Source organism: Corylus avellana, chromosome 2 (genome assembly GCF_965113065.1).
Source record: "Corylus avellana chromosome 2, dhCorAvel1.hap1.2, whole genome shotgun sequence".
Taxonomy (NCBI): Eukaryota; Viridiplantae; Streptophyta; class Magnoliopsida; order Fagales; family Betulaceae; genus Corylus; species Corylus avellana.
The window spans coordinates 32443409-32470985 of NC_142491.1; the positions used below are offsets into that span (position 1 = coordinate 32443409).

Consider the following 27577-nt stretch of genomic DNA (forward strand, 5'->3'; position numbering starts at 1 on the left):
AAATAGTGAAAGCGTCGCTTTTGAGTATTAGGACTATGAATAAGCATTTTCAGGCTAAAGGATAATTTTACTGGTAATGTATTCTGAGTTCATAAAACAATGTTTCATTACTTGGAAATTCATATTCATAGATAACATAATACTTGATACTTGTACGAACATTTGTTTTGTTTAAAAAGTATTATTTCATTTGAGAGTAGAACTTACTATTTTTAACACAACATCACCATATCTGGTGCCAGGCACATGTTCTCTAGAGCCTTTTGGCATATCCAGTTTTTGTTAAAATCAAATGGAGAATTAAGCTAACTACGTAGGTATTGACAAAGGCATGGCCTAGAAATGTGCTGATTTATTCTTCATAAAATAATAACATATTCCGTTGCTCCTCATCATCTTTACTCCATTGAGCCGTTGACAAATGCTTCAACAAGCGACAATGAGAGATTGGCCAAGTCTATTGCCTCATGGCAGCTAAAATGTAGTAGAGTACTGTGAGTTTTCACACAGGATTGAGCAATTGCCTCTTTCGCTGAAACATACAAGAAGCAAAGTCAGATATTCAATATGAATGAACACAAAATCCATCAACTCTGATTATTCATGCAACTGAATGCATTTGAAAGTGGCACCATTCTACATCAACAAGTGAATGCACATGGGAAGTTTTCGTTTCTCATACAGAATTGAAAAGTGCATGTTTTTATGGGGAACAACTACTTCAATAAAGCAATACATGCTTCTTTTACTTAAATGTATGGAGAAAACAAACACACCCCTTGTGCTCTTCCTTCAACTGCCTTATCTTGGAAATTGTTTTGATCGGTAAATACAACCCATGCACCTAAACAACATTCAACCCATCACCTCATCCTCTATCTTGTGCAAGTGAAAAGGTGGAGATACCATTTGGTCGAAAGATCATTTGCTTCTTATTAGCAACTGAGTAATGTCAAAGAGTCTGACAATTTGAAAGGATTAAGAGATATCTGGAAAGGAGCAAGAGAAGACAATGGGGGGATGATTGGAGTATTCTAAAATGATACTAATAATTGGAAAATCCAATAAGCTAGCCATATTGCCAAGCAGTGCTCCACACTCTATTGCGATTGAAAAAAAAACTAGGGACTGCTCTAAAATTTTTCCATGGATTAGAAATCTCGTGGGTTCCCAGCTTCATTGCATCTATGGCTTCTACAAATGACATGCAGTGAGAAATTTTCTTCCCATACTTCTGCCCTGATGTGGATTATACTTCATATAACAGTCAGAGAATACAGCCTGGTTTTCCTAGATTAATGAAGATACATGGGAAAAATTACCTTAACTTGTGCTGTAGAGCCAAAAATGATGAACATGAAAGCATAAAGACTTAAAATCCTTACATATTTCTGTTCGACTTCTCCAAGAAATTTCTCAGGCGAATCAACATATTCAGCACATTCCTTCTTTACCATTGCTGCTAGTTCTTCTTTTCCAGCCTTCTCAAGGTTTCTTATCAATATCATAAACGTTAACCTATCTGGGGCACAACCTGATGCCTTCATCGATTCATATGTGTCCATTGCCTTTTCTATCATACCCACTTGCATGTATGCTCCAATCATCTCAGCAAAAGCCCTTGTGTTGGGTTGTAAGCCTTCTTTCTTTACTTCAGAAAAGAGCTCTTCAGCCATTTTAATCAATTTGTTCTTTCCCAACAAAAGAATCATGTCACAGTATATGAGCAAATCTGGTTCATACCACTCTTCCTTGCGCACAAATTGGAAGACCTAAAACCTTATTTATATTAAGATAAAATACAAATTCCAAAGAATGAATATTCAACTGGTACAAAAAATTGGGCAATCAAAGAAACGTAACAGTTAACAGTAGGCCAGAACTTAGTCATACAGCCTTCTTGATTGGAACCAGCATCTTGGAAACCGGGTAAACTGGCCAATTTGATAGGAAGGACAAGGAACCAGCAACTCTATTCCAAAAGCTAAAAGATATTTCCTAAAGCAATAATTATCTAATTCATGCATCTGTTTTGGCAAAGCACTCAAACTGGTTACCTTGTCAAAGAAGTTGCCAGCTTGACAGCCTGGGAAAACTAGAAGATTCCATTGGTTATCAAATATTGCTAAAGAAATCAAAACAAAGCCATTGATATCATACAACACAGGAGACACCTCAATCAAATACCTCACAGATACATTCCCTCTTTTTCTTTTTTGAAAAGTAATGTTGATAAATTAAAAAAGTGTAAAGGGTCGCAACTCTAATACATAGGAAGTATACAAGGGAATGCCTAACTAGAAAAAGAAAAGAGAACAAGAAAGTCAAAAAAGCTAATCACTAAAGGAGGAGCTAAACAAGTAGCTATCCAAGTAGAAAGAGACCAAAAAAAAAAAAAAAACCAGAAAAAGAAAAAGAAAAAGGACTTGAACTCCTCCACAATTTTTTTCTCATTTCTTTCCCACGACAAGCACTACGTAAGGCAAAGAAGAACCATTTTCCATACGACAGCACTCCGAGAACGACCACCCGTCCACCAACAGGCAAACATTTTCTTAAGAGAGTATTCCCCATTTTCTTATTTTTTAAGAATCCTGAATAAAATTTCTGCTAACAAATACATTATCTAATGACAAAAATACCCAAGAATTGAATCTAATACAGATGAATGGTGTGGTAACCAAGAGGATCGTGACAGTGGATTATTTCTGATTCAAAAGGCACGGCTCATGTTAGACAATAAACAGACAATGCATTTTCTTCATGGTGTGATTAGTTTTGGATTATTACAATTTACCCACATTGTAATTCTAGCACAATTGAATACTTATGTAGGTCCCAAAAGAAAAAGAACAATGAACGGAAGCAAATTAAAATGAAATTCACACAAGCCGAGTTTCTTAATATTTGTTGTTCATAAACAACAGAGTTCTACCAGTCCTAAAACAAGCAGTAAATCAGTCATTTGAATGTTAAGTATTTTAAGAATCCAAGAACATTTTCCATCCAAAATTTCATTAGGGGTTAAGTCATACTAAGTTATACTCATATATTCTAAAACAAATGTAAAGTTAACAAGAAGCAACATATACCTGAAGGGCCAAGTCCAGTTGATTTTGTCTTTGCAGCTCAGCCAAGGTGTCCAACAAGTCTGCCTTCAAGAGCCTGCTGAGTCTGCCATTGAAAACCTCTTGTAATCTGGGTGCGGATGATCTGGCTAGCTTCAAGGAATGGACTGCTTGAATGGCTTCGGAGGATAGCACGCTTTTCCTCCACAGAGGCTTTCTGGGTCCGCCCCTAAGGCCGCAGGTCACCACTGAAGAGCGTGAGTGGTAGGGTCTGGGGACGTTTTGGAGAATTCCCACTCGAGGGAAGTGGAATTTGAGGGAGCCCATCACAACCAAGTTTATCGAGGTGAGAGAGGGAGAGAGAGAGATAGAGAGAGAGGGCCTGTCCTGATGTTTCAAATACATCAACAAGCTCCTCAAGTTCCTCAAATATGACAAATCCGTAGGTTTCATGACTATTGTTTTATTTTTTAATATTCAAAAGGTTATGCCAAATAAAAAAGTTAGCATATTGGTAAAAAATTTCAAAAATATTTTTTAATTTTTTACTTTAAAAATGGTCAAAACGTGTTTTTAGAGAAAAACTTAAAAATGAGTTTTTTTTAAGCTTTTTTTTTTATTATTTTTTTAAGCTTTTTTTTTTTTTTTTTTTTTTTTTTTTTTTTAAAAAAAACTCTACTTCTCAACATAATCCGAAACATGTTTTAAGATAAAAATGTAATAAATGTCGTGATATATATATATATATATATATATATTGGAATAATGCTACAAATCACTCTTTTATTACTCTTGTATCTCTCTAAGAATGATTTGACTCTTAAAATCACTATTGAGCTTGTAATTAATCATTATTGGATTTTGATCAAATTGTGATTTTAAAAGTCACATTGTTTTTGGAGCGATACAAGAATGATACAAGAGGAACTAGAATTAGGGTTCGTTTGTGTTTGCGATTTAAAAACGCAGTTAAATGTTTGTCAAAATCGAGGTTTTACCTTTAAAATCACAGTTTAGCATTTAAAATTGTGTGTTTTCAAAAAAAAAAAAATCTCCTTACCTGCAATTTGAAAAAGCATATTTTCTACATTTTTAAATCGCAATTTTTTTAAAATGCAATCCCAAATGATTTACTTTCTGCGATTTGGTTTAAAATTGCATGTTAATGAAATCACAGTCTCAAACACACTCTTGCACCTCTTGGTGCTTTCATAGTGTTCTTTTGGTCCTAAATATTATTTTTCCAAAAATGAAGTGAGAGAAATAAGAGAAGTTTCTTTTTTGACCTAGGACCAAGAGAACACTGAGAAAACACTAAGAGAGAACTATAACGCCCTAGTGAAATCAATTAACAGATAATTGACTCCATGCTTCACCTCACAGCCTTATTCCTCTCAGAACAAGAATCAGGAATCCCATTGTGATGTACCGAGAGTTTATCATCCCAAGACCAACCTCTGCCCTTAAGCATAGAAAATCATTTTTAACCCTCAAGGGAGTAGCTTAACCTAAAACCAAGCCTTCACTTGAAAATTAGCTCTAGAAACCTAAAACTAACTTTCTAGCCGAACCAAATGTCAAGAATATGAAAGTCTGTTTCCAGATAAACCATTTATGGTCTTGAAAACATTTTGTTGTATACCATTTGGTTATGCCTTTCTCTCCAGAGAATACTCGATCTAGACAGTTGCCGGGGGTGTTAAGCTAAAGATAGTAGACTCGATCGGCTCCTAAGTCGGCATACCATATTTTTTTAGAATCTTGAATAAAACTTATGCTAACAAATACATTATCTACTTAAAAAGATACCCATGAATCAAATCTAATACAAACGAATAGAGTGGTAAATGAGAGTAGCTAATACACTTGTGTTAAACAATGCATCATTGTCTCCATAACACTCTATACCATAAAAGATGATACAAAACAAGAATTACGAGATAAACGAAAAAACTAAAACTTCATATATACAATATACTTACGCTAGACACATAATTAATGGCTTTATAATTGACATACACAACATTTATTATAATTGTAAATGTATAAGTTCTGCAAACCGTATGATACTCAGCCTAGCAACAAACACTTCTTAATTGAGTTTCATTCCCTCATGCATGCAACCATATGCATTTCTTGGTTCCTTAGCTGCCTTAGTGAAACTGCATGTAAAGACTTGGCTGATTTCTTTGGAGAAAGAAATTCTTGAGTCACGCATTGCATTGTAGGCCGAGACTTTGGTTTGGTGTGTATGCATGCAAATGCTATTGTAGCAATGAGGAAAATATCTTGTGCAATCAGATGATTGGGAGGTGGTAAATGTTGGTCTAATATTTCATGTAACATCATATTCTAAGAAGAAGTTGAGGATAATGAAGTCATAAATTTTGTTAGATGTTTTCCCATTAATACTTCAAGTGCCACAACTCCAAAACTACTGTTAGAGGGATTTAGGGTTTGCATGTAAAGAGAAGAAAGAAGAGGCTCTGTTATTTTCACGTAGCCTTCTCCTCTCATACTTCATATATATATATATATATCTAATGTACCATTGGGTACAAAGACCAAAATACCCCATATAATATATTAACCCTAAGATGCTCATCTAACACTCCCCCTCAAGCTGGAGCATATATATCATATAAGCCCAGCTTGGAACAAATAAACTCTAACTTCTTTCGACACAAAGACTTTGTAAACATATCAGCTAGTTGATCTCCAGACTTCACAAATGGTGTAGATATATCTCTGCTGAGTATCTTATCTCGAACAAAGTGACAATCGACCTTAATATGCTTAGTTCTTTTATGAAAAACAGAGTTAGATGCAATATGTATAGCGGCTTGATTGTCACAAAATAATGGGATAGGAGTAGGAGCAGTGAATCCAATCTCCTGTAGGAAATGTTGTAACCACGTCAATTCACTAGCAGTATTAGACATTGCCCTGTATTTTGCCTCAGCACTCGACCGTGCCACCACCGTTTGTTTCTTACTTTTCCAAGTCACCAAATTACCACCCAAGAATGTGCAATACCCTGTAGTAGATCGCCTATCTGGGAGGAAACCTGCCCAATCTGCATTAGTAAACCCTTCTACCCGGAGGTGTCCATTCGGTCTATACAATATCCCAAGGCTAGGAGCTCCTTTCAAATATCGAATAATACGAGTAACAGCTTCCCAATGTAAAACTCTAGGAGCCTCCAAGAATTGACTAACAACACCAACTGCATATGAAATGTCTGGCCTAGTAATAGTGAGATAATTCAACTTTCCAACCAAACGACGATACCTACTAGGATCTTCAAATAATTCTCCTTCATCTTTTACTAATTTCTGATTAGGATCCATTGGAGTGTCAACAGGACGAGCACCCAAGAGACCTGTCACTTCTAACAAATCAAGTGCATATTTTCTTTGAGATAAATTGATACCCTTTCGGGATCTAGCAACTTCAATCCCCAAGAAATATCTGAGTTTTCCCAAATCTTTAGTATGAAACTTCTGCTGTAAAAACAGTTTCAATCGAGCGATACCTCTTGAATCATCACCTGTAATCACAATGTCATCCACATATACCACAAGAAGAATGTAGCCTGCATTTGTATGCAAGTGAAATACTGAATGATCTGTCTGACAACGCTGAAGACCAAACTCCATAACGGCCTCAGAGAACTTCCCAAACCATGCCCGTGGAGATTGCTTGAGACCATACAAAGCCTTCTTTAACTTACAAACACAACTCCGATACTCCCCCTGAGCAACAAACCCAGGTGGTTGCTCCATATAAACTTCCTCATGTAAATCCCCATGTAAAAATGCATTTTTGACGTCCAACTGAAATAAGGGCCAATTAAGATTAGCAGCCAAAGAAATAAGAATACGAACGGAAGAGATTTTGGTAACTGGAGAAAACGTCTCATCATAATCAATACCATATGTCTGTGTATAACCCTTAGCAACCAAACGAGCTTTCAACCGTTCAACAGAACCATCAGGATTAAACTTAACCGTGTATACCCATTTGCAACCAACAGTCTTCTTAGCAGGGGGTAATGGAACAAGTTCCCACGTACCATTTTGATGTAAGGCCTTCATTTCCAATTCCATAGCTTGCCTCCAACCAAAGTCAGATAAGGCATCCTGCACTGTCTTTGGGGTGGAAACAATGGAAAGATGGGAAATAAAGCAAAAATGGGAAGGAGATAAAGAACTAGTGGTTACAAACTGACTGATAGGATGTTTAGTAGTGCAAGAACGTGTACCTTTCCGTAGGGCAATGGGCAAGGAATCAGATGCAGGTGCCAGTGGATCCGAAGACGGGGAGGATGATGGTGGAGGTGCAGGAGCTGATGGTCGTGGCCGACGTGTATAAACCTGGAGAGGAGCAGGTGAAGGTGGAGGCAACATGACAGACTTAGAGAGATATGGAACAAGCAGCGGAACAGACGCGACATCAGGCTCAAGGGTAGACGCTCCGAAAGACGCATCAACAGGAAAATAGGAAAGAGACTCAACAAAGGTGACATCGGCGCTAGTAAAGTAGCGGCGAAGAACAGGACTATAACAACGATATCCTTTCTGAGTTGTGGAATAACCAAGAAAGACACATTTGGTAGAACGAGGATCAAGTTTATCATAACCAGGACCTAAATTATGAACATAACAAACACTCCCAAAAACCCTAAGTGGTAAGGCAAATGGGGGTGAAGAACAGTATACGAGAGAATGAGGAGAAGCGCCATCTAAGACCGAGGAGGGCATTCGATTAATGAGGTAACAAGCAGTAAGAACAGCGTCACTCCAAAAATGTTTGGGGACATGCATATGAAATAAGAGACAGCGTGTAACATCCAATAAATGACGATTCTTGTGTTCAGCCACTCCATTTTGTTGTGGAGTGTGAGCACATGATGTTTGATGAATAATGCCTTTATCAGACAAATAAGAGGCAAAAGAACTAGATGTGTATTCTTTGGCATTATCAGAACGCAAAATACGAATTTTCTTAGTAAATTGAGTCTTAATCATATTACGAAAAATCCGGAAAACAGAAAATAACTCTGAACGATTTTTCATTAAAAATAGCCAAGTCATACGGGAAAAATCATCCACAAAGGTCACAAAATAATGAAATTTATTGGATGCAATATTCATTGGACCCCATACATCAGAATGAACTAACTCAAAAAGATGTGAAACACGACTAACAACTCTTGACAGAAAAGAAACACGACGGTGCTTACTAAGCTGACAAGCTTCGCAAGACACGGACAACTCGTTTCGAAGACTTGGGACTTGATGCTTCAACGTAGGAAGGGAAGGATGACCAAGACGACAATGCCATTGAAGAGCTGAGGTTGATGACTGTAAAGCACATGAGGAAAATGAAGGTGCAAGATCCAGATAATATAAGCCACCAACTTTATGCCCCATACCAATCATCCTCCTCGTCATGAGATCCTGCAAAATGCACAAAGAAGGGTAAAAACTGACAGAACAATTAAGAGCTTTGGTAATTTTACTAATGGATAACAAATTAAAAGAAAAACCAGGAACGTGTAGAACAGAAAGCAACTCAATATTTGGACTCAAATGGGTATGGCCAGAGCTGGCTACGGTGGAGAGGGAACCATTAGTAGGGTGACACTGTGGGGTGTATCAACAGGACGATAATCAGAGAGAGAAGTGGACAAACCAGTCATATGCTCATTGGCGCCAGAATCAATAATCCAAGAGTCGCGAGTGGAGGATAAAAGACAGTGAGATGCAGTACCTGACTGAGCAAGAGTAGCAGTGGAAGAGGTAGAAGCCCGCTTATGGGTTAAGAACTGAGCATACTCATCTTTCGGAATGGAGATCAAATCATTCTCGAAGTGTGAGCTCGAGCTAACTGGTGGTCCAGATGGAGCTGGGAAATCAGCATGAGAAGCAACCTGATTGGCCAACCCAGATGGGGTGCCATGTAAATCCCAACAAAAATCCACAGAATGGTTAGTACGACCACAATGAGTGCATTTGCGAGGCCCACGACCTCCAATGCGACCTCCACCTCGAGAATCACGTCCACCACGAAAACCACGACCACCATGACCACCCCGTCCCCCACGAGAACTACCATAACTTCCACGTGCAGCAATAAAGGCAGCACGCTCACTAGTACGCTCAGAACTTATTTGAGAGCTACGATCAGTAAGATTAGCACGCTGAATTCGAGAAAAGACTTCAGGAAGTGAGGGAAGTGTAGAACCCCCCAAAATCTGCGCACGAACCGACTCAAACTCAGGTTTCAAGCCAAGAAGAAACCGAACCACATCCACATCTTGATGTTGCTGTTCCATTTTCTTCAGGTCCTTAGAGAGCGGTTGGTACAAGTTTCGCTCCTTACAAATAGCCACAACTTGGTTGTAGTACTCATCCACAGTTTGATCACCTTGTTCAAGTCCAAAATACTGTTTACACACTTCATAAATTCGAGTAATATTCCCAGTTCCAGAGTATATGTGACTAAGATGATCCCAAATGTCCTTGGCACTAGGCAAGTAGATGCATGAAGATCCAATGTGAGACTCAATACTATTCAACATAAGAGAGATAATTTGATTATCTTCTTGTTCCCAAAGGCTAGGAGGATACTCTGTAGGCATACTCGAGGTTAAGTGAATAAACAAACCCTTGCCTTTGAGAAAAACTTCAACAGACCTTGCCCAATAAATATAATTTTTGCCATTGAGCTTCACAAGAGTCATAGGAGCATTAACGAAGGAAGTTTCAAGTTTAGAGGCCATAATCTCAACAACAAAGAAGCCAGACTCCACAGAAATACAAAAAAAATAATAGTAACTGTAACAACCACTTAAAAGGAATGGAAAAAAAAAAAAAATCCAAAACCAGAAACTCGCTGGAGGTTCGCCGGAGACCGTCGAAACTCGTCGGGGACAGGCAGACCACGCCGGAAATCCCACTGGAAAGACCAAAACTAGAAGCTAAACCAAACAGGGACCTGCACCGGAGACTTACCGGAGGCTCGCCGGAAACTCGCCGGAAATACATGGAAACATGCCGGTGTCTGACAGACCTCACCGGTGATACCAAAACCCACAGCGACAGACCCAAGCGACTACCACAAAACACGTCGGCAAACCACCACAGACTCAGTCGACGACCACACTTCAACGACAACCCAGTTTCTGCCGATCATCACTGTAACCTGCCGGCAGCCATATACTTCACCAACAACCACAGACTAGACCGTAAATACACCACAAACCACACCGGCGACCATCTATCCCCAATCACTATTCGCGGGCATGAAGCCCACGTCTCACAATTCCACGCTCAGTAGAATAAAACTAGGATTCGGGTAAAAAAAAATATATATTAATAAAGAAGGGAGGAAGAAGCGGGGTGAGAGATGCAGTCAATAGTTATGGCTTTGATACCATGTTAGAGGGATTTAGGGTTTGCATGTAAAGAGAAGAAAGAAGAGGCTCTGTTATTTTCACGTAGCCTTCTCCTCTCATACTTCATATATATATATATATATATATATATATATATATATATATATATATATATATATATATCTAATGTACCATTGAGTACAAAGACCAAAATACGCCATATAATATATTAACCCTAAGATGCTCATCTAACAACTACAAACATCACACTTTTCAGTAACTTTCATGGTATAGGCCAACTCTACACATATATAAAACAAGAAAAATAAAATTATAAGAAAACAAGAAAAATTAAAAACAAAAAGAGTTTCTTTTAATTTTGTTCTTTTTCCCCTTTTTTTTTTTTTTTTTTTTTTTAATTTTTTTAATTTTTTTTTTCTTTTCTTTTGTATATTTTGAACGCAAAGAAGTTGGTCAAAACTTATTATTGCATTCTATAGTGAAAGTCGTTGTTTGTGATGTGATCATGCATGAATCAGTAAATTACAAGGTAACCCTACTGGCACAAATATTGAGCAATACATTTGTTGTACATGGCTAATTATACCTTTTAGAACAATAGGCAACACTTCATGAATAAATCTATATATAAAGATATAACTTATCGTTAAAAAGATATTAGCTCACTTGGGGCAACGTAATCATAAGTGCCGACAACCAACGTTTGATTGGATGAGTCAGAATCAAGAAGCTTAGCTGTGCCAAAGTCAAAGAGAAAAGCCTCTAGTTTATTGTTCAATAGAATATTGTTGCTTGTTATATCTTGATGAACAATTGCTGGAATGCATTCATGATGCATGTAAGATAAAGCATGGGCAGTAACTTTGATGATGTTTACTCTCTTGCTCCAATCCAATTCCATAGCTTCAACATCGCTATTTAGGATACAAAATAGGCTTCCCCTTTCCATGTACTCGTAAACCAAAAACATGCATCGCTTATGCAAACAGAATCCATGAAGTTTTATGATGTTTCGATGACGAATCTCTGTTAACACTTTTACCTCATTTCTAAAACTCATATCAAAAGTTGGGTTCTCAGCCTCCAGCCGATGAAGTTTCTTCAAGGCAATCACTTTTCCACTAGGTAATTTTACTTTGTAAACGCTACCGTAACCACCAGTTCCAATACAATATTTTAGATCAAAATCTTCGGTTGCTTTAATGATGTCTTCATATGCAATATGTCCATCAAAATTTCATATCGAGAACAAATTTCCATTCTTTGTTTCTGTTGACTCAAATTGGGTTTCCTTGACCATGCATTGACATAGGAGAAAGCCCCCAAGAACTAAGAATCCAAGGGAAATGGCGATTGTAACGAAAATTTTCACTTTTGTTACAATTGATTTCTTACTAGTTGGAGCACAAGGAGGGAAACCCATGGTGTCACCGCACAAATATTTGTTGCCAATTAATGTGTCGGGTGTATGGTACTGATCAAAATATTTTGGAATCGGACCTGTCAAAGAATTGTATAACAAGTTGACTCTTTTAATAGAAACGTAACTATTGGGAACATTGCCGGTAAGATTATTGTAGCTGATATCCAAGATATATAAATTGTCAACAATCCCAAGTTCAACAGGTGGTTCTCCTCTAATAAAGTTATGACTAAGGTTAAGAGAATTCAATGAATGAAGGTTGCCGATTTGAGTGGGGATATGACTAATTAGATTGTTATGTTCAAGATACAGATAGGACAAACTCTTCAAGTTCCCTATAGCTGAATGGATTTGACCATTGACGCTATTATTCCTGATGAACAAGTAAATCAAATTCTTCAAGTTTCCTATTTCTCGGGGAATGGAACCATTTATTTGACTGGAATCAAGACCCAAATATGACAAATTAATCAAATGACCTATAGTTGAAGGGATTTGACCATTGGGGCTATTATTCATGAGGAGCAAGAGAATCAAATTCTTCAAGTTTCCTATTTCTCGGGGAATGGAACCATTTATTTGATTGGAATAAAGATACAAATCTTCCAAATTGGTCAAGTGACCTATATTTGAAGGGATTTGACCATTGAGGCTGTTATTCCTGAGGGACAAGGAAATCAAATTCTTCAAGTTTCCTATTTCCCAGGGAAAGGAACCATTGATTTGATTGGAAGAAAGATATAGCTCTTCCAAATTAGTTAAATTACCCAAAGTGGAAGGGATTGGACCAGTGAGCATGTTACGGCTTAGGCTTAACATGACCAAATTCCTCAACGTTCCTATCTCTAACGGTATGAAACCTTTGATTCGATTGTCAAACAAAACAAAATGGGTGAGATGGATTAAAAGCGAAACAGAGGTAGGGATTGATCCAGTGATTTGATTATCAGAAACATTAAACATCACTAATTGGGTGAGGTTTGTAAGTGAAAAATGCAACTCACCTGTCAGATTATTGTAGGACAGATCAAGGTAGGTGAGTTTCGATAGAGTACCTATCTCAATTGGGATACTCCCCTGAAGTCCAGTTTCGTGGAGATCAAGGCAGACTAAATTTGGAAAGGAAGAGAGGTTGAGTTTTGATATCTCTCCCAAATAGAAACCACCAAAATGGATGACAATCTCTGTGATGCTTCTACCAGCATTGCAAGTAATACCAGGCCACTTGCAACAACTTGAGACATTGTTGGTGTTGGCGCTTTTCCACCACCCACTCTGCAGCAGAGCCTTTGCTTCTCCTGGATGTAGTGTTGATGGTTTAAGATGCTCCCACAAATGGAGTTGCAGAATCCAAATAGGTTCCACAGAAAAAGATAGAGGTAGACCATGCAATGAGGACCATGGAAATGGGAAGGGAGGGTGCCATGTTTGTTTACAAGTGTATGAATGATAAGATGAGGATTTTGTGAAGTGTAATAAGAAAGATAAAGAGGGAATATTAATGGGAGTGAATTATTTAGTGTTGATGTTGAATGTTTTTTACTAGAAATTACAGCTAGATGTCTTAATTCTTTCTCTTTTAATATAAAGGAGGGTCGACATGGCATGAAGAGGTATGGACTGGGAGTGGATGACAATTCTACCGTGTTCTATAGTATCTAATTTGACAATTCTCATCTGCATGAATTAGAGAGAGAAAACTAAAGTCTTTACATTGGTCTTTAATTACAACAGATCGAAAAGAGCATAAATTAATGCTTATTCACTCACAGCTTCCATGGGTGATTATAGATACTCAAATTGAATGGCCATGATCCGATCATTCAATAGTACTTGATGTGAGCGTAATTACCAACACAGGCCCACATCATCAACGGCATTCAAGTAATTAGAACATTGCCGTACGTGTTCGAAATATATTAAAGTAGATATATGATTGATTGCTATATATATATATGTTCATGATCACTAGCTTTAATGAGGGGCCTTAGATTTTCACAAAAATCATCTTCCAAATAATTTCCTTTAATTTCAAACGTACTCAACATTTCACCATTAATTGTCGTTGTCGGTAGATTAATTGGATGACAATCTCCAACGTCTAAGTAAATTGAGGCTTCTTAATAGAATTAGTGGCTTCATAATGCATGCAACAATTACCCAAGCAATATCATTAATTAGGAATTTAATCTAATTATTTTACTTAATTAGATGCAAATATATATATGATTTCTGTACGTTGGTGTCATAATTAATAACCACCAGTAATCATAAACAAACTGCACTTTCTTTCTAGCTACTTTTAGGGAGTAGTTAGGCCTCCTTCATTTTTAATACAAAGATCAAAATTAAGAGTGTTGACGTGTTGTGTTCTCTCTCTTTTGAGAATGAGATTTGATGAGTTGGAGGAGGGACACTTTTATAGTAAAACAAAGACTTTAATTAAATTCACACCTTTCTATATATGCTTGTGTCTCATATATATTGAATATTTTGAGGAAAATCCAGGCCTAGGCCGGCGAATGCTTGAATTTTTTAATGCAATTTTTTATATCCTGGCCGGCGAATAATGCAGTATATAACTTAGGCTTGAAAATCGCGGCATGCAGTATACAATGCAATTTTATATATCCTGGCCGGCGAATGCTTGAATTTTTGTAATCATTTATTTATTTTTTTATAATAAAAAATAATGATATTTTGAAAATTTTTAAAAGATCTAATGGAAAATTTTAATGGAGGGTAATGTCAAAACGCGTAGAAATTCAGTGAAATTTTGTGAAAATTTTCCTTTATTTTATTCTATTTTTAGATGAATAAGTTCAATACATTTAAGAGTTTTTTTAAAAAAAAACTTTGAGGAGGGGTGAGATTGTAAATTTTTTAAAATTTAATACACTAAACTAAAAGTTTTTATTTTTTTATTATTATTTTTTTTTAACTTTGAGGAAGGATTGCAAAAGGGAAAAATGTTAATGTGAATTAAGTAAAGTTTCCCGGAAAATTGAATGTCATATTACTTCAGCAAAAAGAGTCCTCATAATTTCCAATCCCATGAGATAGAAATCATCCCAATTATTTAATTCCAATTATCATCCCTTTTCCTTGAGCACATGATCATAAGATCGAAACTGTGAGGATAATGGTTGATGCACGATTATAGCAATCGTAAAGGGAAAATGATACTTGATATTACTCTACTTAAGGTAGGAGCCACCGATTGAATGCGTTTAATTAGGTTAATTAATTATGGAAGAGATGGATATATATCCTTTAATGCACAGTTCTTCAAACATTAAGAGAAAATTGATATGATTCTTTAAGACAATTTTTCACTCTCAAAATGGTTGTTATGGGTTAAGCAGGTTGTTGCTTGCCCAATAATTCAAATTCGAATCAAACTTACTGAAAATTACCGTTTTCCAAGTGGGACTCTTTTAGAATTCTGATATATGGTGATAGTCTTTTGCCAAGAGCAAATTTTACAAGTTATTAATGTTAAACCAAATCATGTCTTATTTTTATTTTCCATATTATAGATAGAAGATTCTTAACAATATTGATCCTTCTGAGAATGAAAGTGGCAAGGGTGGGTCAATTAGATTTTAGACTTGAATTGCCATCCTCAAATCGTGTGAGCATGATGGGTCTTCTTGAAACAGCAAGCCTTTCATTGGAGACATATCTGAAGAGTTGATACAACACAAATGAAAGAACAAAATAAAGATAAAAGATTGATGTCTCACCAATTGGATAAATTAGTGTTTCACCAGGAAGATAGAGTCTCACTACATAAATTAAATATTTACCGGTGTAATCATTTTCCATTCTACATCACAATATCACTATCGTCTCATTTGCTTTTGCAACTTGAGAATTATTTACCGGTGTAATCATTTTCCATAATTTTATATATACAGATTCCAATTTCCCCAAGAATTTCTTCTCTCCCAGCAATATATGCAGATACGTCACAACTCTTTTCCAAGGCAAGCTTCTCATATTGATGCTTTCACCTCCTTATTTCACCTTCCAATTCCGTTTCTCAAAGAAAGATGCTGTACGTGAAAATTAAAAGCTATCAATAACACTAAAATGAAAATACAATTTCATCGAGATTAATTCATGAGAAAAAGTAGTAGTCAAACCACGTACGTGCTTTGAAATCTGCCAACTCAGTTTCTCTGTCTTCTGCAATAATCGAAAAGAAAACCATAAATTCCAACCCCACATACACAAAATTTTTAAAATGAATGACTCAAAATTTTGTAAATTTACATAAAAATTGTATTAGACTTGAAAGAAATACTATCGGCCTTGTGTCCATCATAACTTATTAGAATGATCGAGATACCACTTTAATTTGGGTGTGTATGTTCAACACCCATGTCAATTTGGTCATCAAAGAAATGCAAAAAGTTCCTAGTCAATCTTACAATACACACAATAAATTAGTTAAATAATGAATTTAATGGTTGAGAAATCACTTCTTAAATACACTAAAATCATCCAATTTCTTTTCTTTTTTTCGAGAACTTGTTGGAGATCAAACAATGCTTAGGTCTTTGTGCTCTCTCAAATTTAAAATATTTAAATGCCATGACAACATTCCAAATTTTTAGGTAATTAGACTACCCTTAACTTTTCATACCTAATCAGTAAAGAAGAGGGGTTTATTTATTTATTTTTTGAAATTAGTAAAGAAGAGGGGTTTATTTATTTTTTTTTTGAAACTATAGGATTTCAAAAAAAAAAAAAAAAACGAAAAAAACAAAAACAAAAACAAAACAAAAAGGGGTTAAAGGTTGGAATAAACCATACAAAAGAAACCTATGATAAAAGTTAATTATATATTTTTATATATATATTTCAGAATTTTGAACAACCCACGTATAATAATTGAGGGTTATAAATTGTTGTTTAAGCATTACATAAACCGGATTCATAATAACTTATTTTTAAATTTGTTAACATATGCAGTTATTTTCTTCCACCTTTGGAACTCTAGATCTTTTGTGTTTTGTAGTTTAGCAGGTTGCCAAATTGTAAAGTGGAAAATTCACTGAGATGAGATGCTGAGCAAATGACTTGTATTATTAGGTTTGCTTAAATAACAGTTAACTGTTAGTGTTATGGTAATAAGATAATAAAATACAAAATACTAATAAAAAAATTCTCATAATTATTAGCCTAATGCCTTCTCTCTTTAGCCACGTGATAAAGGTAATGGCAAAAGAGTCGATTGTTAGAAAAATGCTAAACATTCCAAATTTTTGTTTCAAAAGTTGGTTTTCAAATGAAATTTCATCATCCCATGAGCTGATGACACATTTTCCAAAATAATAAATCTCATGAGATTGTGACACATTATTTGGGAACCAACTTTTGAGAAGAAAATTTGAGATGTGTAGCACTTCTCTAATTGTTATGCTTATGACTCGCGAAACTTCAATATGAAAGATTGAGGGGATAGGCGTGTAGACTAGGAGTGAAGGTTGAAACTTCAATATAATATGAAAGATTGGTCTGTCCCAAGCGTGTGGATCGGGACAGACCAATTATTTTGGGTTGATGTTGAATGTCATGTTCATGACTAGTAAGCTGTTAAAGTTTCTCAAGCCAGGCATGCCCGGATGAAAGAAAAGATAATCAAATAGAAAAATAAAGACAAGGCGGAGTAAAGAAAATAAAAATAAGAAAGATAAAGAGGGGGCATGTAACACCCCACCTCAATGACACACTACAAAAAAAAGATTTTTTATTGACATAAGTTTTCTGACGTGTCAGGTAGTCTGACACGTCAGCAAATTCTCCTGACGAGGTAATTTTGACGTGTTTCAGACGTTAAGATTGTGGGTGTCAGAACAGAAAATTTCTGACGTGTTAGATTTAACACGTCAGAATTTCCTGACGTGTTAGAGTTAACACGTCAGAATTTTCTGACGTGTCAAAATTGGCACGTCAAAAAAATTTTTTAAGAGTTTTTTTAACTTTGAGGAGGGGTGAGATTGTAAATTTTTTAAAAATTTAATTAATACACTAAACTAAAAGTTTTTTTTTTTTTTTTTTTTTTTTTTTTTTTTTTTTTTTTTTTAAAACTTTGAGGAAGGATTGCAAAAGAGATAAATGTTAATGTGAATTAAGTAAAGTTTCCCGAAAATTGAATGTCATATTACTTCAGCAAAAAGAGTCCTCATAATTTCCAATCCCATGAGATAGAAATCGTCCCAATTATTTAATTCCAATTATCATCCCTTTTCCTTGAGCACATGATCATAAGATCGAAACTGTGAGGGTGATGGTTGATGCACGAATCACGATTATATTAATCATAAAAGGAAATTGATACTTGATATTACTCCACTTAAGGTAGGAACCACCAATCGAATGCCTTTAATTAGGTTAATTAATTAGCGAAGAGATGGATATATATCCTTTAATGCACAATTCTTCAAACATCAAGAGAAATTTTTTTTTTTTGACATGTCCACACAAGAGGGGGAAGGGGGATTCGAACTAGCTAGTGACCTCCGTTTTATGAGGCGTAGTTTCTAGCCGATTGAGTTACCTCTTGGGGACCATCAAGAGAAAATTGATATGATTCTTTAAGACAATTTTTCACTCTCAAAATGGTTGTTCTGGGTTAAGCAAGTTGTTGCTTGCCCAATAATTCAAATTTGAATCAAACTTACTGAAAATTATCGTTTTCCAAGTAGGACTCTTTTAGAATTCTGATATATGGTGATAGTCGTTGCTAAGAGCAAATTTTACAATTTGGGCATTAAAGAAATGCAAAAAGTTCCTAGTTAATCTTACAATACACACAATATAGCAACCTTAGAACCACAATTCGTTCCAAACCCTAAATTAGTTAAATAATGCATTTAATTGTTGAGAAATCACTTCTTAAATACACTAAAAACATCAAACTTCTTTTCTTTTTTTGGAGAACTCATTGGAGATCAAACAAGGATTAGGTCTTTGTGCTCTCTCTAATTTAAAATATTTAAATGCCATGACAACATATTGACTGAGACAACACATTTCAGAATTGTGAACAACAACCCACGTTTAATAATTGAAGGTTATAAATTGTTGTTTAAGCATTACATAAACCACTTTCATAATAATTTATTTTTCAAGTCATGAACATAAGTAGTTATTTTCTTCCACCTTTGGAACTCTTTGGTGTTTTGTAGTTTAGTAGGTTGACAAATTGTAAAGTGGAATGCTGAGCAAATAAGTTGTATTGTCAGGTTTGCTTAAATATATAGCAGTTAACTGTTAGTGTTATGGTAATAAGAGATAATAAAATACAAAGTACTAATGAAAAAATTCTCATAATTATTAGCCTAGCTAATGCCTTATCTCTTTAGCCATGTAATAAAGGTAATGGCAAAAGAGTTGATTGGCATGTTCATGACTCGCCAAACTTCAATAAGAAAGATTGTGGGTCACGCGTGTGGACTGGGAATGAAGGTTGAAACTTCCATGTGAAAGATTGGTCTGTCCCAGGCGAGTGGACTGGGACAGACCAATTATTTTATGTTGATGTTGAATGTCATATTCATGACTAGTAAGCTGTTGAACTTTCTCAAGGCAGGGACGCCCGGATGAAAGAAAAGATAATCAAATAGAAAAATAAAGACAAGACAGAATAAAGAAAATAAACACAAAGTTGATGAAATTTTCATGTCCATACAACTCTTTCAAACTTGTCTACTGCTTTATCCTCCCTCTTTCAAAGTCGAGCAAATTTTCATGTCCAACATTCGCTAAAAATATTTGGGTTGGAGTCCTTTTTATGTCTTAACAAAAATTCATTAAAATGAAGATTCATTAATCTCTTATTGAAAATTTTGAGGAAAATCCAAGGCCTTAAGTACGTAGTATATAATGCTATTTTATCCAATAATTATATTCCTCAAGCTAGTTAGCAAAGATTTGAACTATAATGAGAATTGTCTACACAGTAGAGAACCCTCTGTTCTCCCCTGTTCTATAGTGTGCGAACAGAGGACGTACCATTTCTTATATCTGCAACTCTCAATGCCAGCCTTAGTTGTTGCTTAAAAATTGAGCTTCTTTTGTTGGTTTGATGTCCACTTGGGTATTAGATATGACTCTTCTTTTTGTTTCCATTCCAATTGCAATTGATATACATGCAAATCACTTAGACATTATAAAGAAGCCAGTACGGGAAGGGCCCCAAATAATTCGAATTCGAATTAAACTTACAGAAAATTACCGTTTATGAATCAGTAAATTACAAAGTAACCTTGCTGACACAAATATTGGAAAATACATTAGTTGTACATGGCAAATTATACCTTCAACACATTTCAGAATTGCGAAAAACCCACGTTTAATAATTGAATGTAATAAATTATTGTTTAAGCATTACATAAACTGGTTTCATAATAACTTATTTTTCAAGTCGTGAACATAAGTAGTTATTTTCTTCCACTTTTGAAATTCTTTGGTGTTTTGGGTTGCCAAATTGTAGAGTGGAAAATTCATTGAGATGAAATGCTGAGCCAATGACTTATATTGCCAGGTTTGCTTAAATAGCAGTTAGCTGTTAGTATTATGGTAATATGATAATATAATACAAAATACTAATAAAAAAATTCTCATAATTATTCGCCTAGCTAATGCCTTATCTCTTTAGCCACGTAATAATGGTAATGGCAAACGAGTTGATTGTTAGAGAAATGCTAAACATTCCAAATTTTTGTTCCAAAAATTGATTTCCAAATTATATGTCATCCTCCCATGAGTTGATGACACATGCATTTCTCAAAATAATAAATCTTATGAGATTGTGACACATCATTTGGAAACCAACTTTTGAGAAGAAAATTTGAGATGTGTCGTACTTCTCTAGTTGTTATGTTCATGACTCGCGAAACTTTAATATGAAAGATTGAGGGGACAGGGGTGTGGATTAGGAGTGAAGGTTGAAACTTCAATATATATGAAAGATTGGTCTATCCCAGGTGTGTGGACCGGGACAGACCAATTATTTTGGGTTGAAGTTAAATGTTATGTTCATGACTAGTAAACTGTTGAAGTTTCTCAAGCCAGGCATGTCTGGATGAAAGAAAAGATAATCAAATAGAAAAATAAAGACAAGGCAGAATAAAGAAAATAAAAATAAGAAAGAGAAAGAGGGGGCAGACGTGTGGACTAATTTTTTGTGAGTTAGAATGAAGAGTAGCATGCATATATACGTCATTCTTGTATTTGCAGAAGAAAGTTTTTTTATTCGAAATTAACTTCTTTTTTTTTTTTTTATCAATTCTCTCAATCTCTTCCAAATGAGTTTGAAATGAATGGAACAACCACGCTCACATTACATTTCCACGAAATTCCTTGAATTTGAAAGTGAACATTTCGCAATTGGATGACAAATTAGTCTTGGTGTACTGGGAGTGGAGTACTGGGCGGGCAGACCAATTAGTTTGTGTTGACGTTGAATATTATGTTGATGACTAGTAATTAAACTGAGAGTTTTTGTGTGTTATATTATTTTTTAAATGGTACAATCATAATATCCATACAACTCTTTCAAACTTGTCTACTGCTTTATCCTTCCTCTTTCAAAGCTGAGGAAATTAATTTTCATGTCCAGCATTCGCTAAATTTGGGTTGCTTAAAATTGAGCTTCTTTTGTTGGTTTGATGTCCACTCGGATATTAGATATGACTCTCCTTTTTGTTTCCATTCCAATTGCAATTGATATACATGCGAATCACTTGGACATTATAACGAACATATGGGGGAGCATGTTAGAAATGTCAACATTCACTGCATGCGGTAAAACTTGAAGAAGTGTACGACTCCAAAAGTAGGTTTCAAGAGAAAAATGGTCGTATTACTGTCCATATAATAATTATAAGAAAGAAAACGACACACCATTAATTCCTCAAACATCGATGAAGAGAAATTTGATATGATTCTTAAAACAATTTGTCACTCCTAGTATGGTTTTTCTGGGTTAAGCTGGTTGTTGCCTGCCCAATAATTCAAATTCGAATTAACTTACTAAAAATTACCGTTGTTCAAGTGGGACTTTTGTAGAGTTGTGATATATAGGGATAGTTATTGCCAAGAGCAAATTAAGTTATTAATGTTAAACCAAATCATGTCTTATTTTTCTTTTCCATATTATACAAGATTCTTAACATTGATCCTTCAGAGAATGAAAGTGGCAAAGCTGGGGTCAATTAGATTTTAGAATTGAAATAGCAAGCCTTTTACTGGAGACATATGTGAAGCTGAATGGTCTTACAAGCTTCATCACATGTTCCGCCACAACCCACCAATGAGAAGGAGGGACAATTTCACTCAAACAACCGTATGTGATGACGCCCACGGAGTTCAGCACAAAATCAATATCACAAGTCTATACACAATTTTATCTTGGGAGGCCCGAACTATGTAAATAAAAAAATACATCATAGACGTACGTATATAGTTTCTCTATATGTGTGTGCACGTGGGTTATGTAAAGCATATGATTGATATGATTCTCAAATGAATTTTTAAAAATACTAGTTTAGAGACAAATTAATATGAATTTCATAGATTTTTTTTTTTTTTTTTTTTTTTTTAATTACAATCTCAATTGGAAGAAATTTATCCATCTAAAAAAATTAAAGGTGTTGCATTTTAATTAGTACTTATAGCTAGGCTGAAAATGCATGCCTAGTTCTCAGTACTGTACTACCAGCCTCTTAACTTCATCCCACACTAATTAATTTCACTACTACTATCTTAATCTGGGAGAATAACCTAGTGCGACCTACAAATATTTAAGTAAGAACCTTTTTTTCTTTTTTAAACTATAAATTTGGGACTTTTGATCTTTGGTCAACCTACCAGGAAAATGAGCATTTGTGTATAAAATCATTAGATCGAATTTTGTCTGTTTAGGGTGTTTGTTGTATATGGGTGTGCTTAGCTGCATCGTTTAGTACATCAATGGAACCAAAAAAGAAAAGTTGAGATGAAATTGTGATTCATCATTGCCATTCGCCGGGGCCATAATATAAGAAATAATATTTTTATGAGGATTTTCAAATGCCATCCCTCCCGCCCCCACATATAGGGTAGGTTTGTCTATGGTGCCAACATATTTATTATATGACATCATCTATAGCATTAATGTAATAATATACAAATATATTTTGACCATGAAATATCATCACCATCAAGTGAATGGGGAGAGGTTCTTATTATGCCACGACAGGCCTATATCATGCATTAATAGTATTAGTCCTAAAAATGCTTTGGTGGACAAGCTTCCCTTGTACGTGCAATTGGATTTTCTGCAGTTCATTTGAAAGGGAAGGAAACCATTTATGGTTAGGCAAAACCATTTTATTGTTAGAATTTTATTTTATTGTATCTAATGGTTTACATAATGCTACGTAGTTTAAAATATTTAAATGACGAGACAACATATTCATCGACATTATGTATACCGTAAAATCTGTAGAATAAAATTTTCATCTTAAAATGACTCATCTCATCAAGTGAATTGCAATCCTTATTTATACAGTGAACTCATAGAGTTTATTGTCAATTAAGATAAAATTGGGATACCTGGGGCTTCGCAATGCAAGTGGTTTCATAATGCGACAATTACCCATGCAATTTCATTGGGAAATTAATCTAATTATGTTCATTAGTTGCAAATATATGATTTCTCTTGGTGTCATAACCACAAGTAATTATAAACAAAGTGCACTGTCTACTGGAAACAAAGCATTAGGTTTTGGTGTTATTTATGGAGGCATTAATTGGAACGGAACAAAGCAAAATAATTTTAGGCTTTCTAGCTACTTTTAGGGAGTTAATCCTCATTAACTTTTAATAAAAGATGAAAATTGTGAAATATTTCTATAATCCTCATTGAATAATAAAAAAAGGAGATGTTAGAAAAAAGAAGAATAATTTTTAAATAAACATATAATATTAAATTTTTTTTTTTAAAAAATGCCTTATTTAAATTTTTACCTTAAGCCCTAAAATGTATCGAGCCGGCTGTGCTCACGAACCAACATTCCAACACAAATTACGACCCCTACCTCAAAGTTTAGTTAGGAGTGGTGAACCACCTCACCAGTATAGAAGCTGGACAATTTTTTTTTTTTTTTGTTTTACCAGCGCTTGAGATATTGAAGCTACTCCTGAGCCAATGGCTCAAGGGCTAGTCAAACGACGCCTTAAACTCTCGAGTTGGCTACCTTAAAGGCTCCAGAAACAGTGCAACCACCCTCGAGGTTAGTTGGTTGCTGTTGAACCACCCATAAAGAAGCTGGACAATTATTATTATTTTTTTTCTGTTTTTTTTTTTTTTTTTTTCCAACTTAATGACACGACAACTTCGAATAGGAAGGTGCAGTAATACTCCAAACACCCCAAAAGTTTTTACATTTTCATAACGAAACACATGGTAATGAAAGGAAATAAACATAACACTCCAAACACCCCAAAAGTTTTTACATTTTCATACCGAAACACATGGTAATGAAAGGAAATAAACATAAGATTTTGCACACCGAATGTAGCCAATTCCTAGAACCTATCAAACCTGACATGATCCAACGCACGTAGCCCATTTAATAAACAGGTCGTGTTGAGTTGACCTAAATATAACTCATTTCAACATGTATATGGATTTAAATGCTACAAAGACAAAACTAACTACTTGCACAAATTTCTCTCAGTATACAATGCTTAAACACTACTTGGTTGCTACATCATTAGCAATTGATAAAGTTTAATTATTACCCATGGGTTAAGCGAGTTGACACGTAATTGACCTACTTATTAAACAAGTTAATTCGGGTCAATCCACAGTGATCCAAATCTGATTGTACAATACTTTAATCCACTAATTTTGTATTAAATTCATGTTAAATTTGTAAGTCGTGTAAAAAATTGTCAGCCTTAAATAAAAAGGTTGAAACAGTGAAAGTGTCACTTTTGAGTATTAGGACTATGAATAAGCATTTTCAGCTTAAAGGATAATTTTATTGGAAACGTATTCTGAGTTCATAAAACAATGTTTCATTACTTGGAAATTCATATTCATAGATAACATAATACTTGATACTTGTACGAACATTTGTTTTGTTAAAAAAGTATTATTTCATTTGAGAGTAGAACTTACTATTTTTAACACAACATCACCACATCTGGTGCCAGGCACATGTTCTCCAGAACCTTTTGGCATATCCAGTTTTTGTTAAAATCAAATGGAGAATTAAGCTAACTACGTAGGTATTGATAAAGGCAAGGCCTAGAAATGTGCTGATTTATTCTTCACAAAAGAATAACATATTCCGTAGCTCCACATCATCTTTACTCCATTGAGTCGTTGACAAATGCTTCAACAAGCGACAATGAGAGACTGGCCAAGTCTATTGCCTCATGGCAGCTAAAATGTAGCAGAGTACTGTGAGTTTTCACACAGGATTGAGCAATTGCCTTTTTCGCTGAAACAATACAAGAAGCAAAGTCAGATACTCAAAATGAATGAACACAAAATCCATCAACTCTGATTATTCATGCAACTGAATCCATTTGAAAGTGGCACCATTCTACATCAAGAAGTGAATGCACAATGGAAGTTTACGTTTCTCATACAGAATTGAAAAGTGCATGTTTTTATGGGGAACAACTACTTCAATAAAGTAATACACGCTTCTTTTACTTAAATGTACGGAGAAAACAAACACACCTCTTGTGCTCTTCCTTCAAGTGCCTTATCTTGGAAATTGTTTTGATCGGTAAATACAACCCATGCACCTAAACGACATTCAACCCATGAGCTCATCCTCTATCTTGTGCGAGTGAAAAGGTGGAGATACCATTTGGTCGAAAGATCATTTGCTTCTTATTAGCAATTAAGTAATGTCAAAGAGTCTGACAATTTGAAAGGATTAAGAGATATCTGGAAAGGAGCAAGAGAAGACAATGGGGGGATGATTGGAGTATTCTAAAATGATACTAATAATTGGAAATTCCAATAAGCTAGCCATATTGCCAAGCAGTGCTCCACACTCTCTTGCGATTAAAAAAAAAAAACTAAGGACTGCTCTAAAATTTTTCCATGGATTAGAAATATCGTGGGTTCCCAGCTTCATTGCATCTATGGCTTCTACAAATGACATGCAGTGAGAAAGTTTCTTCCCATACTTGCCCTGATGTGGATTATACTTCATATAACAGTCAGAGAATACAGCTTGGTTTCCCTCGATTAATGAAGATACATGGGAAAAATTACCTTAACTTGTGCTGTAGAGCAAAAAATGATGAACACGAAAGCATAAAGACTTAAATCCTTACATATTTCTGTTCGACTTCTCCAAGGAATTTCTCAGGCGAATCAACAAATTCAGCACATTCCTTCTTTACCATTGCTGCTAGTTCTTCTTTTCCAGCCTTCTCAAGGTTTCTTATCAATATCATAAACGTTAACCTATCTGGGGCACAACCTGATGCCTTCATCGTTTCATATGTCTCCATTGCCTTTTTTATCATACCCACTTGCATGTATGCTCCAATCATCTCAGCAAAAGCCCTTGTGTTGGGTTGTAAGCCTTCTTTCTTTAGTTCAGAAAGGTGCTCTTCAGCCATTTCAATCAATTTGTTCTCCCATCAAAAAATTGGGCAATCAAAGAAACGTAACAGTTAACAGTAGGCTAGAACTTAGTCATACAGCCTTCTTGATTGGAACTAGCATCTTGGAAATAGGGTAAACTGGCCAGTTGGATAGTGATGTAGACTACAATGCCTGAGAGTATATGAGGAAGACCCGAATGGATAAAGGTGTGCAGACGCCCCGGAAGTTGGTAACACGATCCCAGACTCGTGCAGCAAAAGAGGTAGTCCCTGGAACTGTGATTGATCGCACCTTCGTTGCGATCGAGCGCAGTGCACCTAATTTAGAGAAGGAAGTCCCTGGAACTGCGACTGATACTCCCCTGCTTCTGTGATCGAGCGCACAAGTCCCTGGAACTGCGACCAAACCTGCGAACGAGCGCAAGATCGAGCGCACAAGTCCTTGGTAGTGCGATCGATCGCACTATACCTGCGACCGAGTGCACTCGGGGCCTTCTATGTTATTATTATTTTTTTTTCGCTATTATTTGTTTTAAACCGACTTAATTTACTTATTTTACTAGGATTAGGGTTGTGGGAGCCCTAATTCCGTTCTTTACTAGTACTAGGGGTCTTGGGGCTATAAATACATGATTATAGCCTCTTGAAAAGACAGTTTATGTTATTTGATCAATTTTCTTTCAATAAGAATTTCTCAGAGGAGTTTTCTTTATATTTTCCTTGAAACCCTAGATAGACTCTATAGTTTTGAGAAGAATTCTCAGATCCTTGATAGACTCAAGATCTAAGAATTATTTATCCCTCTTCTTGCATTGTTTTACTCACTTCCATTTAGTCAGGCTGTATCAGTTGGTATCAGAGCTTAGTCACTTTCCATGGCTCCAAACACAAGTGGGAGGAAGGGCAACCGCTTTGCAAGCTTGCACGACGTGTATGAACGCGATGATTCAGTTCATGAAGAACATGAGGTGACACCGAGAAAGCACGAGAAAGGGCAGATTGCGGCTATGAGGGATCAAATTGAAG

The 27577-nt window shown here is 35.5% G+C and overlaps 1 protein-coding gene and 1 pseudogene across 2 annotated transcripts; both read right to left on the reverse strand.

Moving 5' to 3' along the window:
* Nucleotides 1-150: 150 nt before the first annotated feature.
* Nucleotides 151-3452, reverse strand: LOC132185643 (uncharacterized). 2 transcript variants are annotated; one of them, XM_059599409.2, is made up of 3 exons: nucleotides 3093-3452; nucleotides 1386-1772; nucleotides 151-532 (listed from the first exon to the last, which is right to left on the reverse strand). In XM_059599409.2, exons 1-3 carry the CDS (start codon nucleotides 3393-3395, stop codon nucleotides 503-505), a joined length of 720 nt encoding a protein of 239 aa, XP_059455392.1. In that variant the 5' UTR covers nucleotides 3396-3452; the 3' UTR covers nucleotides 151-502. The 2 variants fall into 2 exon arrangements, with proteins under 2 accessions (XP_059455392.1, XP_088369172.1); XM_088513046.1 differs by lacking the exon at nucleotides 151-532 and having other exon boundaries at nucleotides 539-1772.
* Nucleotides 3453-5143: 1691 nt separating this feature from the next.
* On the reverse strand, nucleotides 5144-13340 carry LOC132164652 (uncharacterized; annotated as a pseudogene).
* Between the last annotated feature and the right edge of the window lie 14237 nt (nucleotides 13341-27577).

Coding starts and splice junctions, on each gene's coding strand:
- LOC132185643 (XM_088513046.1), bottom strand. CDS start 3,395: ATGGGCTCCCTCAAATTCCACTTCCCTCGAGTGGGAATTCTCCAAAAC. Junction 1,773..3,092: donor AACTGGACTTGGCCCTTCAG/GTATATGTTGCT, acceptor ATAAGGTTTTAG/GTCTTCCAATTTGTGCGCAA.